The 17,898-nt window shown below is 40.2% G+C and overlaps 1 protein-coding gene across 2 annotated transcripts in view; it reads left to right on the top strand.

Annotated features, from left to right (window-relative positions):
• Nucleotides 1-3,138: 3,138 nt before the first annotated feature.
• ARID2 (AT-rich interaction domain 2) overlaps nucleotides 3,139-17,898 on the top strand; it is a 188,990-nt gene continuing 174,230 nt past the window's right edge. The window contains exons 1-3 of one of the 2 annotated variants that reach the window (XM_033222333.1): nucleotides 3,139-3,412; nucleotides 3,528-3,621; nucleotides 4,698-4,795. In XM_033222333.1, coding sequence (XP_033078224.1) covers nucleotides 3,321-3,412; nucleotides 3,528-3,621; nucleotides 4,698-4,795 — 284 coding nt within the window. In that variant the 5' untranslated portion in view covers nucleotides 3,139-3,320. The remainder of the gene's footprint in view (nucleotides 3,413-3,527; nucleotides 3,622-4,697; nucleotides 4,796-17,898) is intronic. The other variant, XM_033222332.1, reaches the window with a different exon arrangement.

The raw sequence follows: 17,898 nt of genomic DNA, 5'->3' as shown, positions 1-17,898 counted from the left end.
AGATAGCCTCTTCTACAGAAAAGGAATTTTAAAAAGTCAGTTCTCCAGTTTCTCATCATATCTTTTTTTTCCCAAAAGGCTTTTAAACATTAGTATCACTCCAAGTCTTTAGCCTTTGATACTTGCTCTGAAAAGCAAAACACACTATTGTATATGTTAGTGTATGTACACACACACACATTAATAACAGTGACTTAAAAGTGGCAACCGCCTCTTGAAAAGTAAAAATGTCATCCCTCCATTCTGCCCTTAAATGAGAAATAAAGACAATAGATTTGCCCACTGCAGACTGGGATACCAGAAAAGACATTCTAAGTCTAGCCTGAGACAATATTAACCTTCTATCTTAAGTCCCAACTCGGACGACTTAAATTTCAGTGTACGTGCCTCCGTTCCCACTCTTGCCCCATCAGCTCCATCAGCACCGTCATCCCCAGCTCGGATCCCGGCCGCCACCCGCTAGGGCCGCCGGGGTCCGCGAATACCGCCCGCTCCTGGCAACCGAGCTCCCCGGTTCCCGGCCTACAGCGAGTTCCTGGAGCAGCAGCCTCCAGGGTTCCCGAAGCCCACGATTCAGGCGAACGGTGCCGACCGGGCCGTGGACTGTGGCATTTTAAAACTACAGAAAAGTCTCATTGCACGACAGGCGCGGCCGAGGTGGCCCAGGAGACCCTCCAAGAGATCCCGGTCAGCTGCCGGGAGCGTGGAAGAGCAACCAAAGCCACTAAGGCGCCGCGGCAAGTCCCCGGAGCAGTCACTTCAGCTTTCCGTTCTCCCTCTAGTTACACCCCACAGGCTTCTGGCGCTTCCTTCGAGAAAATGAAAAACTAAAAATGCGTAGAGGTGGAAGTCGTTGGTATTTTCCGTTTAATGTGATCCCCCAGGCTCCATCCCTTAAGTGGGGTTTCCAAACTCGGATGCATCCTCAGCAGAGGTTTTCCGTGTTGACAGATCTCTCACCTCCCACAAAATGGGGCCGGGGAGGCGGCCGCTGTCTCCTCTATGGGCGCCGCCATTTTGTGAGGCGGCGGCGGCGCGGCGGCAGGAGCCCGGGGTGTGTATAATGGTTGAATAGAATGACCCCCTCTAGGGAATCCCCGGCACTGACGGTTACGTAAGGGGCTGTGCGCAAGTGCGGCGTTTAGGGAATCCGCACAGCCCGGGCCACGCAGCTCCGAGCCCACATCTCCACTCCCCCTAAGAGGACGGGTGGGGGAAGGGACAGCTGACCGAGTGTTACTAACAGCAGTCTCACCCCTAGTCTCCCGCGGCCGCCGAGCTTCTCCACCTCCCGGGGCCGGGTCTCCGCCCCTCACAGGCTTCCGAGACACTCACTGGCCCTGGGGTGTCAGGAACTTCCTAGCCACAACCTTATTCCGACCCCATTTAAGAGACAAACTTTAGTTGGGAAATAAGTCTGTTTCCTAGAGTGAGCACCGGAAGCACGCTGCACTATATTACATAATTTTTCACCTCCAAAGCAATGTTCCCATTGGAACGACTACCTGAAATAACCCATCCAGACCCTTATTACCCTGTGACCTTGCATTAGGCAGGGACTTTGCCCGTGGTGGCCGTCACTAAAATGGGAATAATAATACGCTTAACGTACTGTAATCTTAACATTTGTAGCAAAAAGCCGGCTCCAACACCCTTCGTAAATGCAAATTTAGGTGATAGTATTTGTTGAGATGTTTTGACTATCATTTAAGCAAAGGGTTTTTTTAACTTTCAAAAATATTTTAAACGAGGATTACATTTAAGACATTTGAAAGCAAGGAAAAATGTTTTATTCGATATTTATTTTAAACGCAGCAATCTTGAAGAGACTTTACTATAAAAATGTAAACGTTAATTATTGTCGAAGTTGGACAGATTGCTTCCCAACCAGTTTAGTTAGCTTGCATAACTTTGGTCATAGAATAATCCAGTTTGATATGTGAAGCCAACCAGCGGCAAGATGGATTAAGAGCATTACTCTATTTCCACAGAACTAGGACAGACAATTCACAATGTATTTAACGTATAGTTTGCTAAAGTTAGCGTGTGGATAATTCATAGAAAATGTGCTAACCAGGCCCCAAAATACTAGCATAAGGCTCATAAAAGCCGATTCCTTTAGACTTTACAAAAGGAGAAGGTAACAAATTGACTTTATTCCGATCTGTGAATGTTGCGTAGCGTGAGTAGCTGCCCCAGTGAGCTTCCTTTCCCTTCAGAGCGCCACACCGGTTCTATCGGGCGGGCGGGGACTCCGAGGCAGCCCTTCTAACAGCCGGGCCGGGGACGCGAACATTGCCTCCACCCCTAACCCTGGAACAACCGGTAGTGGCCGTTTCCCCGCGCCGCCCCCCTTTCCGCCGGCTTTGTGTGTGTGTGAAATGTGCGGCACATTGCAGACGAACCCTAAGCCCGGCGAGCCGAGTCTATTGTTCCCCGCGAGGAGCTGCCGGGGCGGTGTGGAGCCAGGCGCAGTGCCGCGGCCGGCCCTCGGGGGTCGCTGTGTGGCACTGGCTGCCGGGCCGTGGCGGCGGCGCTGGCGGCGGCAGAGTGGGAGGCTGGCGGGGAGGGAAGCAGGCGGGCAGCGCGCAGCGGCTCAGCTGCCGCCGGTGCTTCTGCCCGGGGACGCCCCGGCCTCCGCGGCCAAGGCCGCGCGTAAATGTGTACGAGGGCCCCTCGGAGCCGGGGCCGAAATACACGCTGTCACCCCGCTTTCCACAAACCACCACACAGACCTCCCCCTCCCCACCCCCAGCCCCGCCTGCCCCAGCCCCGCCGCCGCCGCCGCCGCCGAAACTCTTGGGCCTCCAGCCGCCCAGACCCCTCACCATCAGCTCGCCTTGCCCCTCGCCCGCTCGCGCGCCCCCGGCAGCAGCACCATGTTGAATCGCGTCCCCGGGCTGAGCCGCCTCAGCCGGCGGCGCTGAGAGGCGGGCGAGAGCCGGGCCACGGGGAGGGAGGGAAGGAAGGGGTGGGGGCCGCGCTCGCCCCGCGGCTTCGCGCGGATCCGGCAGTCGCCTGCCCCTCTAGTTTCGCTCCGATTTCTTTAAACTTTTTTAGAAATTCCCCTCCCTCCTTCCCTCCTCTCCCCCTGGCCTCCTGCTCCCTCCTTCCCCTCCTCCTCCTCCTCCTCCCCCTCCCTCCCTCCCTCCCTGCGCCGCCGCCGCCGCCGCCGCCGCCGCCGCCACCGCCGGCCCATGACTGAGCCCCGCCGCCGCCGGCCGAGGAATGGGCTCCGGGCTCTGGTAGGAAGCGCTGGGAGCGGGGGGCGCTTTTAAAACACCGATCTGGGTTTTTTAAAAACCTCCTTTGAAAAAATAATGGCAAACTCGACGGGGAAGGCGCCTCCGGACGAGCGGAGAAAGGGACTCGCTTTCCTGGACGAGCTGCGGCAGTTCCACCACAGCAGAGGGTGAGAGCAGAACCGGGGGGGCAGCGCCGGGGCGAGCCGGGGCGAACGGGGCTCTCCCGCCCGGGCCGGGCACGGGGTCCCGGCTGACAAGTGCGGGGCTTTCTCTCTCTTGCAGGTCGCCTTTTAAAAAAATCCCTGCGGTGGGTGGGAAGGAGCTGGATCTTCACGGTCTCTACACCAGAGTCACTACTTTAGGCGGATTCGCGAAGGTGAGTGGAAGTTTTAATTTGTATTTCCCTCTCGCTGGCCTCCTCCAAAAAGTCTCCTTTGACCCCGGAGTGGGCGCTTGGGGCTGGGAGGGTGGCCTGCGGGGGCAAAAGGCGTTCTTTTCGCTCCCAGCCGGTGGCACGGAGGCGGACGGCGGCGGGGCTGTTTTTGGCCTGGTGGCTCGCGTGCGCGCGGCGGGCGCGGGGCTCCGGCGGGCGGGCGGCCCGGCGCCGGCTCGCGCCCTGCCCGGTGCCCGGTCGGGCCGGCAGGGTCTGAGCGCCGCGGCGGGGAGTGCGGGCGTGCGGGGCGCCAGCCTGAGCCCCGCGCCCGCCCCGCGCCCGCGCCGCCCGCCAGCTCGCTCGCGAGTCAGCTCTGCCGCCGCTGCCGCTCTAGCACAGGCGGAGACACAGAGACACACAGACTCTGAGAGCAGTTTTCGTGCAACTCAAAATTAGCGCGGGCAGGTTTAACATCGATAATCGGCTGCGAAATGATCCCGGCAGCCGGGGGCACAGCCTCGGCCCCGTCGCCCTCGGTTTATACAGCTAACAAAAGAAACGAGGACCTGTCTCCAAATAGCCATCTTAGGCTTCAAGGCTAGGCAGAAGCTGTAGGCCTCAAAGAAGGGCCTATGGAGATGGATAGATCTGGGAGAGGGATCGGAATCGGCCCTGGCCCTGGCCCCCCCAGAACCCGCGGACGTCGCTGTCCGGAACTGTATTGATCCTTTTGAACTTTTTTTTTTTTTTTTTTTTTTTTAGTGTAAACGGACCGCGTTGAGATTTAAAAGGGGGCGACAGAGGGACTTGCGATTGGTTATTGTCCGGGCTTCAAAAACAAAACAAACCCACGAACCCCCCCCTTCCAAACAAAACAAGTGGTATTAAATACAGGGCTCTCTGGTGAAAACACAGTGATTCAAGAAGCCCTTGCTTAGGAACTCTTACCGATCGATCCGAAACACCCACTGATGCCTTAGGTATCTACAGATCTCTGTAGAATGGGTATTTATTTCATAGTTAGGTTAAGATTTTCTTAGATTGTTCACGTTCAGACAAGTGTGCCTGTGTTTTACCAGGTTTCTGAGAAGAATCAGTGGGGAGAAATTGTTGAAGAGTTCAACTTTCCCAGAAGTTGTTCTAACGCTGCCTTTGCTTTAAAACAGTATTACTTGCGGTGAGTAGTAGTGACTTTTCCATAGTATTTGGAAATAAGGGACTTATGGAGAGATTTGTTTTTAGCAAAACCAAAAGCAAACCTTGCACACCAAACAGTTCTTAAGCTCTTGTTCATTTCAGACTGAGACACATTTAATATAAATAAAGTGAGATTTTAGGAAGGTGAAAGTTTTCCTCACCAATTTCAGGATCGTTTACGTTTTTCATACAAAATCATTACAGGTGACACCCCAGCCCCAATCTTGGTAAACATTCTTTTGTGACATTGTTATTGATCGCTTGATATCCACTGAGGGGCAGAAAGGTGATGCTTAGTAAAAGACTTAAGATAGTTAATGAAACTTTGTAACCTTTGGGAAAATTTTTTTCTTTGTTTTGGAAACTCCTTTAGTTTTAAAAATTCTGACTTTAAGAATTATTTTTTAAATGAAACTTCTTGTTTGAAACAGTGTCATTGAATAGGTTTTTCAGTAGAATACTCCTACATGGCATAACATGTTGGTGGCGTGGGTCACCAGGATTGTTTTGATAATTACTTTTTGTTGAATTTCCAGTGACTTAAAAACGTTCAAAAGGATTATTATATCTTTAGGAAAACGAGGATACTATGAAATGGGATACTATAATCTGGATTTTCTTTCATTCTCCCTCTTCTTTTTTGACTGCTTATTTGACAAAGTTAAATTTCTTATTCAGTTGATATGTGATACAGTCTAGATGATATATTTTGTGATCTAGTGTCATTTTTTCGCTTCTAGTTTTTCTTCTAGGAATACTTTCATATTGTAATTTATCATGAGGCTGTATTTTATTTTTAATGTTTACCTACCCTTAGAGGATCCTAAGTTAGTTGGTGTTATTTAAAACTAAAATGATATTCTTTGTATTTATTGCTTTTTAATAGTGATATTACAGGCCTTTTTTTTGTAAGGTGGCTTCTGCATAATTTGAGTTTTGCGTTTATTATTGCTTCAGATGTGCTCAGTTATTGTGTATTACGTTCAGCATTCTGAAATAGGAAATGCAGTAATTGCACAGGTGTACTTTCTATTGGCTATCTTAGATTGACTTCAGGCTTGAAGCTGGAGTTTGCAGAACTTTGTGAGTAGTTATTGAGTTACACAGAAAGTCTAGAAAATACTAAATATGGTTAGTTGTCATCTATTGTGTGTGTGTGATGGCATTTGTGTCAGAGTACATTTTAAAATAAAGGGCTACATAAAAAAAAATTAACCTCCAAAACTGTTGAGTTAGTAGTGGGGTGAGAAATAGAGAGTTTTATATTCATCGTGACATTTATTTGCTCATTTCTATTTATGATATTGAGAGCAACATTTTAATACATATTCTGGTTTTATGTTTTTATCAGTTTAAAACATTTGAATTTTGGACTGTTTGAAATACATCTTTTTGAGGTTTTGCTTCATATTTGTTAGCTTGATTGACTTAAATTTTGTAACCAGAAAGTACTATAGAATATACATGATTCATGAGATGTATATTTTTCTGAAGAGTTTATATTCATACTAATAGTTTTAGCATAATCAAATTAATATCTAGGCTTTCATTTTTTTTAACAAAAGTTAATTATAAATATTGTTTTTCCAGTTGTCATTTTTATCTTGGGAGGATATCATTAATTATAGGTACTGTTTTTAACTATATAGTTTCAACATTGTAAGTATTTACATTGTCTTCAGATCAAATTGGGCTTTATGCTCTTATTAGAAGCTGCTTTTTGAACTATGTCCTTAGTTAAACTTGTTTTTCCCTCATATGTCACTCTCTAGATTTGTTTTTACAGGGTTGTAGCTAGGCTACTAGGAAAAAAGTTGAAGCATTTGTTTTGGAAAATAAAACCATGTGAAGATTTGCATGGCTTGTAAAGAAATACAAAAGAAATATGCTGATCAAAACTTAGGTACTACCAACCTTGAAAGAATTTTTTCCTGGTGGTCTAATATTGCGCAGTAAGAGGATATATATGATGCTGGCTTTTACACCTTCCTCTGAAAAATCTTAATTGGCAGACAGAATGCCAAGTAACAGTAATTCTGTTACCTACTCATAAGATTGGCTCTTCATAGTAAGAAATAGTAATCGAGTGACTTGATAAGTTACGTCTTTGCTACATCAGATTGAATATCATCATTACTGATGAGCAGATAATGCAGTGTATTTTTTAAATTACAAGTGGAATAATTTTTTAATATGAACTGCTTTTTCATTTGACCTACTGTAAGACTGTCATTATGTGTGTTAGTTCTCCTTTACAAGTTTAATATTTGCTCACATTTCCCTGTAAGTTTGCTATTAATTGGATGGATGGCTGTTACCCTAGGGTTTTATGATGTATCTTCATAATATTAGATATTTAAATTAGAAAGAGCAAGCTAGTATGCTGGCCATGTATATTCTAATAGTGTTTTGTTATTTTTGATACAAATATTGACAGTCATTAAATATAGACTTGAGTATTAATGGTCTGCCAGAAGTTAGCTCAATTGTCTCAAACATACATTTATTCAATTATAGCTTGTCTGCAAAAATTTCTCAAAGTCTAAAATTGAAAATGCAGTTGATTATTTTAACATTGGCATTTAATTTTTACAAATGTATCTGCCTGTATCAACGTATCTCACTTACTCCATAAATATATACACCTACTGTGTACTCACAAAAAAAAATTAAAAATTAAAAAAGTGCTTACAGATAATGTAAAAGCAGTCTGTTTAAAAATCAGAGGCCAGGCGTGGTAGCTCACACCTGTAATCCCAGCACTTTGGGAGGCCGAGACAGGCAGATTACCTGAGGTCAGGAGTTTGAAACCAGCCTGGCCAACATGGAGAAACCCCGTGTCTACTAAAAGTAGAAAAATTAACCTGGCATGGTGGCACACGCCTGTAATCCCAGCTACTTGGGAGGCTCAAGCAGGAGAATTGCTCCAGCCTGGGAGACGGAGATTGCAGTGAGCGGAGATGGTGCCACTGCACTCCAGCCTGGCTGACAGAGCGAGACTCTGTCTCAAAATAAATAAATAAATAAATAATTGGATATTAATCATCTGCAGTGTTTATGTACTTTATTTTCATGTAGTTCCTTTTCTTGGCATGTACATCTCAATGTGTTCCACAAATGTTTATTATTAGGATATTCCTGTAGTATGAAAGGATAAGGTATAATTTCCCACATTTTGTAGATGGAGAAATTAAAGTGCCAAAAAAAAAAAAATTAAATGGCTTTGGGAACAGTCATTAATTGGACCAAAATATTGTGTCCATGACATGTGTTCAATAATATTTGGAAATTACTTATGGTTAAATTTATGCCCAAGTATATCTTTGCCTAATGTGTTCCATATTTACTTGGTGGATTTTAATTTTTTGTTCTGTTTTGTTGTTGAAATTGGGGGACAATTTGCTAGTCTTATCTGTGTTAAGAATTTGAAGTTTTGGTATGAAGATTTAGGTAAATATTTCAAATACTTAAAAATTTTGTTTTTGCTTACTGATGCCAATATTACAGCTACAGTCAAGTTAACTTGATGTTTCCTTTATAAAACTTGATTTTTTGGAAAGGAGGTGAAATATCTTGGACATTAAAATTTATTGTACAAAACTATATGTTACTAGTTTTCTGGCACTGAAATATTAATTTCTTTTTATATGTACCTACCTTTAGAATAGTCAGAAACTTAATTGTAGAGTTATGTTTACCATAGTACATTTTCAATTGCATTATGAATTTATTCTGTTTTTTTTCTTGGTGGGTAAAGCTCTTTCTTAAATTATACCATTTGAGTGAGTTTACATTTGTTAATTAAATGGAATGAATACATTGATGTGTTCTCTACTTAGTGTCCACCATATAGTTCAATTCTTTTAAGAGAAAGCCTTAAGTAAATAAACACTGAGTTTGTAAATATCTAAACGGAACTGAATAAACTGATTGCCCTTCTTATTCAAGGAAGGAAGATAAAAGTGTATGGAGATTGGAAGACAAATATATCAATAAATTATTCATACATGTATTTCAAATTTAACTTTATAAACTGTATTTCGTGTGTGTGTGTGTGTGTGTGTGTGTGTGTGTGTATACACAGGGGTCTTGCTTTGTTGCTCATGCTATTCTTGAATGCCTGGCTTCAAGGTATCCTCCCTCCTCAGCCTTCCAGAGTGCTGGGATACAAAAGTGAGCCACTGTGCCTCAGCCTTTCAAAGTGCGGGGATACAAAAGTGAGCCACTGCGCTTGGCAGTGTATCCATTTTAAAAAACAAAAAACCTGATTTTGATATTTTCTGATGTTCTGTTACATTTTTAAAGGACATGCAGACTTGTTGAAAGGAAGAACAGAAAGTGGAGAAAATTGAAAGACTGATCAAAGCTCAGCTAGGTTAGTGTTACGTCTTAGAATTCATGTTTTTAGAGCTTACATTGTGTAAAGTAGAAATAAATTGAGTTCTTTCTAAGATAGATAGTTTTTACCGGGGTTACAAATTTTCCTGAGGATACAAAATGAGAACATTATAATTCCCAAAAATGTTTATGTGCTTTTCTTTTGCAGTTAAATTTTCTACCTTGGCTGTTAACTAAAGATGTCTATTTCTGAGTAGAACACTTTTATATTCCTATCTCTGCTCTATTGTGGATTCAATATTTTCGTAGTTGATCGTGTGTGAAATCTATAATGTCTTTGATAGAAAAGTATATTGTAGCCGGGCGTAGTGGCTCACGCCTGTAATCCCAACACTTTGGGAGGCCGAGACAGGCTAATCACGTGGTCAGGAGATGGAGACCAGCCTGGCTAACACAGTGAAACCCCATCTCTACTAAAAATGCCAAAAATTAGCCGGGAGTGGTGGCATGCACCTGTAGTCCCAGCTATTTGGGAGGCTGAAGCAGGAGAATCGCTTGAACCTGGGAAGCGGAGCTTGCAGTGAGCCGAGATCACTCCAGCCTGGGTGACAGAGGGAGACTCTGTCTGGGGAAAAAAAAAAAAAAAAAAAAAAAAAGCATATTGCTACTAGATATTTTATATTCTCAAACTGAATGAAATTAGAAGTTGGAAGAGAAGAAAAACAAAGTTTTAACTGCATTTCATTAGTCAGCGAGCAGGTACTTAATATATGTTTTTAGATAAAGTATAAGTTTTAATTATATTGTGAAGGTGCTTATTGGGGCAGTTTCCAGCCCTACTAAAGTTTAATGGTGAAAATGGATTTTGTCTGAATTGGGAAGGACATAGAGGATAAATGGAGCAGATGGGTGGGGATGAGGGGATTCTCCTTTTGCTTCTTTGATCACCACACTCTTTGGTATTCAGGGCCAACTAGAGTTTGTGCTCTAGAAACACTAGTTTTCTAGAAATGTTGATATATTTCCATGAAAAGAAGACCAAATGAACTTGAGCAAAGGCTAAACTTGGGTTACTTTATTGCAGGATTTCTTAGAGACTTTATTTTGCTAATGTGTATTGTGGATCTCTAGAAATTTTGGGGACACACTGTTACTTCTCTTCACTTCCCTATAGTAAATAGTGTTTCACCAGTGTTTCACTCCACAGTAAATAGTGTAACACCATGGCCAAAACTGCAATTACTTGTGCACCAACCTAACAGATGCACAACTCTACATTTTCTACTGTTTAAACTATAGTGTGATAAAAGAAATAACAAAAAATATTTTTCTGTTTTAAAACATAAGTTTTACTTGTGCTTAGATATTTTCTGTGTATTCATTATGTTGTGAATTGATAATTCATTTGAGTAAATACATTGCAATAAACTATTGCTGCAATGGAAATCTCTCAGTGATGTCTAGGAATAGCTATCACATTCTGAATTGTTGACCAAAAATGATAGATCCATATTCCATTAATAACTAAGTCAGTGTTGCAGGGCTTCACTCCCATCTTACTGCCATAGAAATTTTTGATGGAGCCCCAGGGAGAATTTACTGGTTTTGATGTTTTTGCTGCTGCCTTTCCCCTTCCCCCACCCTTTTTTTCCCCATTATATCATTAATTTGGAGTAAAGGGGTCAATTTGTTCTTTAGACTGTCTTAAATTCTGGCTTTGATTGCTTTCTTTTGGTGTCAATTAACTTGTTCCTCTATCCCTCATACGTATTTGCTGAAAAGTGATAGATCTAAAGGTTAATAATATTCAGATTCAATATTTTAGGCATACTTAATAGGTAGTGCTGTGCTTTTCATCATATCATGAGGCATATAATGTTTAGTTGTCCCCTTTCAGTGATGCTGAGATTGAACAGTGGTTTTAGGTATTAATAATTTGATTAATATGTATTTCTAAAAAGAAGGCTCCAGGTGATTCTTAAGTACACTGAAGTTTGAGAACAGTTGATCTAAGTATTGTAATGAAACCAATTTAGTTGCTGAGATGACTAGTTTAACATGGCATGAACATGTTGGTCACAGTTATATCCAGAACAAAACCTCTAGGTGACATCTGGTCTAGGGGCACCTGCTCGAGCTGCGCCTGTCATCTCTGACCAGAGCTTGGACACACCTTATACTTTGTCTCTGGACTCCAGAGAAGGTAACAAGGGCTCCACTTTAGTTAAGGGAAAAGAAGAGTAAATGAACTACCAAATTCTAACTTACCCTAAGTGTGTTTATGTAATTTGGATTTTAAAAAATTAATTAAAAGTAAGTGTTCCTCAATTATTCCTAATTGGAGAATATTCTTTATGTATTTTTTTTTTTTTCCTCATAGGATTTTACTATATTCTTTCCAAATGGGGTACCATTTGTTTTACTGAATTTGCTGGATGCTTGTTATCTTTGTGAGAATTTTGTTGGTCTATCCTGGTATTTCATAGTAGAGTTAACATGTATAAATTCCTGTGAAAATAATAATACTAACAATAACCTGTTTTGTTTAATGCTCACTAGCTTTGTTTTTCAAAACATATTCATATGGGATATTTTATTTATTTATTTTTATTACTTTTGAGACGGAGTTGCTCTCTGTCACTCAGGCTGGAGTGCAGTGGTGTAATCTTGGCTCACTGCAACCTCCACCTCCCCAGGTTCCAGCGATTCTCCTGCCTCAGTCTCCTGAGTAGCTGGAATTACAGGCGTGTGCCACCATGCCCGGCTAATTTTTGTATTTTTAGTAGAGACGGGGTTTCAGTTGGGCAGGCTGGTCTACAAACTCCTAATCTCAGGTGATCCACTCGTCTTGGCCTTCCAAAGTGTTGAGATTACAGGCGTGAGCCACTGCGCCCGGCTAGTGGGAGATTTTATTTTTATCATTTCAAATTTCAGAAATAATTGTTATTTAATCTTAGAAAAAATAACAATTAGGAAAAGTATTCTCTCTTTTTGTGTGTGTGTATATATATATGTGTATATATATATATATATATATATGAATGCAAGGGAAAAAATTCTTTATGCCACCCAAACTTTTTTTCTTCCTGGGGCATATGGGTTACTTTTTTTTTTAAAGGCTTTAGGTTATATCCAACTCCCAGCCTTAAATGTCAGCTGTAATTGCTAGTCAGGAAAGGATATTTTACATATTTTCAGACCATTCTTTCCCTACTTCACCTTCCCATTCCCTTCCCTGCTGATAGTGCTGATAGACCTGCTGTACATTTTACAGAGTATTGTCTTTTTTTTTCCTCTCTTTTTTTTTTTCTGAGACAGAGTTTCGCTCTTGTTGCCCGGGCTGGAGTACAGTGGTGTGATCTTGGCTCACTGCAACCTCCCCCTCTTGGGTTCAAGCGATTCTCCTGCCTCAGCCTCCCAGGTAGCTGGGATTACAGGTGCCCGCCACCGTGCCCAGGGAATTATTTTGGTTTTTTTGTTTTTTAGTAGAAATGGGGTTTCACCTTGTTGGCCAGGCTGATCTCAAACTCCTGACCTCAGGTGATCCACCCACCTCGTCCTCCCAAAGTGCTGAGATTACAGGCCTCCCAAAGTGCTGAGATTATAGGCGTGAGCCACTGCGCCTGGCCAGAGCATTGTCTTAAAAATAATCCTACATTATCCGTAGTTGCTTTTAATCTTCATGCAGGTATATTCCATGTTCCAGGGGTGCTTAGCTTTTATTTCTATCAGTAAATAATTTTTAAAACTACCATATAATTGGGATAAAATATAAAGTTACTTTTTATGAAAAATTCAAGTAAGGTTGTGTAATCTATTGTTTGGATATACATCTTATTGTAAAATATGGCCAGATTCCATAATTCTGGTCTTTCTGAGTTCTTACTGTTATACTTGATAAATATTTATGTATAGTGCCCAATGGTCAATTGCTGTGTGCACAAAGATGTTTACTATATAATATGTATCTTTCATGGTCAAGTGTTTTTGCGTGAAATTTTATTCTGTCTCTATGCTAGCCCAGTGATTATTTTTAAATAAATAAAATGTTAATATAAACATACATGAGATCAGTGGGAACATTCTTCTATTAAAATAGGTCAAAGAAGAGACCATAGCTAGGGCCCTGTCCAGAAAATACCTAATTTGTAATATATTAAAAATGGGATGAATTTAAATTTTTCAGTAGTAAGGCTCAAGTTGATCACACTTTTTATAATGGTTCATAGAATAAGTGAATTTGCAATATGCTTGAGCTCAAATCAGACCGCATAGAACTTCATAAACAGTAGTTAGTGCCTTAGAGTAACTTGTACCTCCAAGTGTGCTTGCAAATAATAGGTGGTCTGTCAAGAGTTCTTAAGTGGTTTGGTATAATTTTTAGTTTATACCATTAAAGAGTCAAACTTTTGAATTTCTGAGTTGTCTTTTCAGGTAGCCTCATATTGCAATGTAGTAATTCAATCTAGTAGTAAAAATGTATGTGATTTTTGATATAGTCCAGTTGAGAGAGAAATAGTGAATCCATCATTTTCTTTTTTTTTTTGCCATGTTTTTCCTTTTCAAAATTGTTAAATTTCTTTTGCTATCTAAATGTGAACTTTTGCTTACACTTCCTGTAGCTCAACCAATTATTTTGCCACATTTGCTTTATATTTTTCTTTTTATATGTGATGGTATGCACACTTATACACACACTATCACATATAAAAAGAAAAATACAAAGCAAATGTGGCAAGTGCATATGTGTTTATATATACAGATACACACATACTATCACTGTCATTTATTCATTGGATATTATTACAGTATAATATCTTTTATTTATATGTGTTATTGCCTAACAGTAAAATCATTCTCTAATGTAACAATGGACAGTTATTACATTCAGAAGCATTAACGTAGATAAAATTGTATTCTCTATTATGTAGACCTTAAATCAAATTTTAACAATTATCCCAAAGATGTCTTTTATAGCAATCATATCCCCCAACTCCATTCGTTATCTTGTATTGCAAGTAGTTATATCTCTAGTTCTTCAGCCTTTTTGTGTCTTTTGTGATGTTACCATTTTGAACTGTACAGGCCAAAAGTACTATAAAGTTTGGATTTGTCTAATATTTTTTCAGGATTTAAGTTAGGCATTTTTGGTAAGAGACATGTCACTTTGTCCCATTATTGCTGAGATTAAGGTGGTGTCCTTCTGATTTCTCCACTGTAAAGTTACCATTTTCTCTTTTCAAATTAATGAGTAATCTGTAGCGACATACCTTGAGACCGTGAAACTATCTTGCTTACCATCAAACTGTTACCCAATAGTTTTAACATCCACTGATGGTTTGGGCTTGAATCAGTTATTAATATGATACTTGTATTTATTTGTGCTTGAATCAGTTATTAATATGATACAAGCATTTTATGATGCTTGTTTTCTAACTCTATCATTTCTTTTACATTTATTTGTGTTTTGAGACAGGGTCTCTTTCTGTCTCAAAACACCCAGGCTGGAGTATAGTGACACAATCACGGCTCATTGCAGCCTTGACCTTCCAGCTCAAGCCATCCTCCCACCACAGCCTCCCAGGTAGCTGGGACTACAGGCCCATGCCACCCTGCCCAGCTAATTTTTTGTAGTTTTATAGAGACAGGGTTGTGCCATTTTGTTCAGGCTGGTCTCAAACTTCTGGGCTTAAGCAATCCATTTGCATTGGCCTCCAAAGTGTTAGGATTATAGGCATGAGCCGCTGCTCCTGGCCCCTTTTAAATTTTTTAGTTAATAGTCTCCAGTAAGAGAAATATTTTCATTCTTATTTATTTGTTAGATTTTTATGTTATGCATTGGTTAAAATCTATCATTGTTATGCATTTTGTTGCTTAGATTTGGCCAAGGAGAGCCCTTTTAAGCTGGCTCCTTTATCGTTTTAATATGTGTCTATTATTGTTGAGCTCTTCCTTTTTGACAAAAATAAGATCTTCCAGGGTCTACTTGTGTTTTGCCTACCCAGTTCTAGAATCATCTATTTCTCTGAAAATCCTGATTCCATTTAGTGTGGAATGGTATATAGAAACCAAGATCAAGGTGGTAGGTGTGCTCATTGCTACTGGGTTATTTTTTTCTTCTAGGCCCTTTTAAAGAACAGAGCTGGGGAAAAAAATTATTTTATCTGTAAATACATTTATTTTGAAAATCAGGAGGCTGTGCTGATACTTCTAATTGCACTCCATACCAGTTAGTTTGTTCTTTTCCTTCTTCCATTCCATGTATCTTCGTTAACCTTCAGTAAGAATCCTAGTTCTCTACCATAGTATATATATTCATCTTCTCAGTTCTTCTGTCCATACAGAATACTTCCAGAATTGTTATCTCACAACAAACAACAAACCTACCAAGTAGCTACATATTTGTTTGAAGTTCTTTTTGTGTTTAGACTGAAGATGTATTGTTAAAAGTACAGACATGCACTGCGTAAAATGTTTTGGTAAATGATGGACTGCATATATGACTATATTTTCATAAGAATATAATATTGTAGTTTTACTGTACCTTTTCTGTGTTTAGATATGTTTAGATACATGAATATTTAGTATTGTATTATAGTTGCCTGCAGTATTTGGTTCAGTAACATGCTGTAGAGGTATGTAGCTTAGAGCAATGGGCTATGCCTTACAGCCTAGGTATGTAGTAGACTATATACCATCTAGGTTTGTGTAAGTGCAGCCTATGATGTTTGTTGAATTATGAAATTCAACAAATTTTATTTATGAATATGTAAAACACATAAGATTAAGATTAAATCTAGTTTCCCTTCCTAAAATGAAGCTCATTAAAAATATATATTTTGCCTTTTTTCACTTCATATATCTTGAAAAATCACTAAGTTCATAGAGTCTCATTATTATTTTTTTTTTGCAGCTGCATTATGTTCCATCATGTAGCTATATCCTAGTTTATTCAACCAGTTCCCTACATAATGGCACTTAGATTGTTTCCAATGTTACTGTAGTAAATAATGTCATCTGAATAATCTGTAAATCTTAGTAACTTTATGCAAACCTATTTTCAAATTGTTGCAGCTGTGTCTTTAGAGTTAATTACTAAAGTGGGGATTGAAGCGGCAATCAGGGAATAAATGGACATATAGTTTTGTTAAATATTGCCAAATTGCCTTTGTAGGAGAGAACTTTTTTGCATTGCTACCAACAGTATATGAAAATATCTGTTTTCTACAACTTTGCTCTGTTGTCTGGCTTGTTAAATTTTTCTAATATGGGGGATTAAGAAATATATTTCTTATATTATTATATTATATTAATATAATAATATATTAAGAAATATAATATAAGAAATTATATTTTAATTATTGAGGCATTACAGCATGTTTGTTTTTTAAAGCAATTGAGTTGGCTGGGCACGGTGGCTCATGATCCCAGCACTTTGGAAGGCCGAGGGGTGGGGGGCGGGGGGAGTGGATCATGAGGTCACGAGTTCGAGACCAGCCTGGCCAAGATGGTGAAACTCTGTCTGTACTAAAAAAAAAAATAATAATAATAATAATAATACAAAAATTAACCAGGTGCTGTGGTGGGCACCTGTAATCCCAGCTACTTGGGAGGCTGAGGCAGGAGAAACGTTTGAACCCGGGAGGTGGAGGTTGTGGTGAGCCGAGATCGCACCACTGCCCTCTAGCATGGGTGACGGAGCAAGACTCTGTCTCAAAAAACAAAACAAAAAAAAGAGTCGAATTTTACTGTGTTGCCCAGACTAGAGAGCAGTGGCTATTCACAGGTGCAGTCATAGTATATGACAGCATTGAACTCTTACTTTCAAGCAATGATCCTGCCTCAGCCTCCTGAGTAGCTGAGACTACAGACATGCACCACTGTGCCTAGCCTTTTTAACATGTTTTAATCTTTGATAGTGCCAATCCCATCTCATAGTTCTTTTTTACAAGGTTATTCTTTAATGTTTATTTTTCCATGTGCACTTTAGTATCAGTTTGTTCTAGTTCCAGAAAAAAAAGCTTGTTAGTCTTTTTATGGGGGTTGCATTAAATTTATAAGTTGGAGAACTGATTTTGTGATGATACTGAGTTGACCTATCAAAGAGCAATGGAAGTCTTTCCACTTGTTCACATCTTTTTGTGTCATTCAGAGCCTAAAGTTTTCTTTATATAGGGTTTGAACATTTCTAAAGTTTATCCTTAGGGATATTGTTATTGTTGTTGCTATTGAAAATGTGGTTTTCTTTTTCATTGTCATTTATTTATATAAAAGCTGTTGAATTTTTGTATTTTTGAACCTGCTGCCTTACTAAATTGTTTTATAGTTTTGATTGTATGAGTTTCTTTTTTTTTTTTTTTTTTTAGAATTTTACCTGTATACTTGCGTGTCATCTGCGAGTAGGGATTGTTTTACTCTTATAAGTTACGCCTCAAATTGCTTTCTTTTGTCTAATCGCATTGGCCAGTATATCCATACAATGTTAAATAGTAAGGAAAATGGAAACATCTTTTCTTTGCCTTGTTGCTGACCTTAGTTTGATGCTTCTAACATTTCCTCATCGAGTAAGATACTGCCCGCTATACATTTTGATACAATCTTAACTATTGACTTGTATTTTAATAACCCTATGATATATGAAAGTATTCATCTGTTTATTTAATGAGTGGTATTATTAGACTTAGAAATCAGATTTAGTGATATTTTTTGTGTTATCCACTAGAGTTTGGTTTCTATTTTTTTAAT

Source organism: Trachypithecus francoisi, unplaced genomic scaffold, assembly GCF_009764315.1.
Source record: "Trachypithecus francoisi isolate TF-2019V2 unplaced genomic scaffold, Tfra_2.0 Lachesis_group11, whole genome shotgun sequence".
Classification (NCBI taxonomy): domain Eukaryota; kingdom Metazoa; phylum Chordata; class Mammalia; order Primates; family Cercopithecidae; genus Trachypithecus; species Trachypithecus francoisi.
Note: the sequence above shows the minus strand (reverse complement) of the source record. Positions and strands in the feature narration are given on the sequence as shown.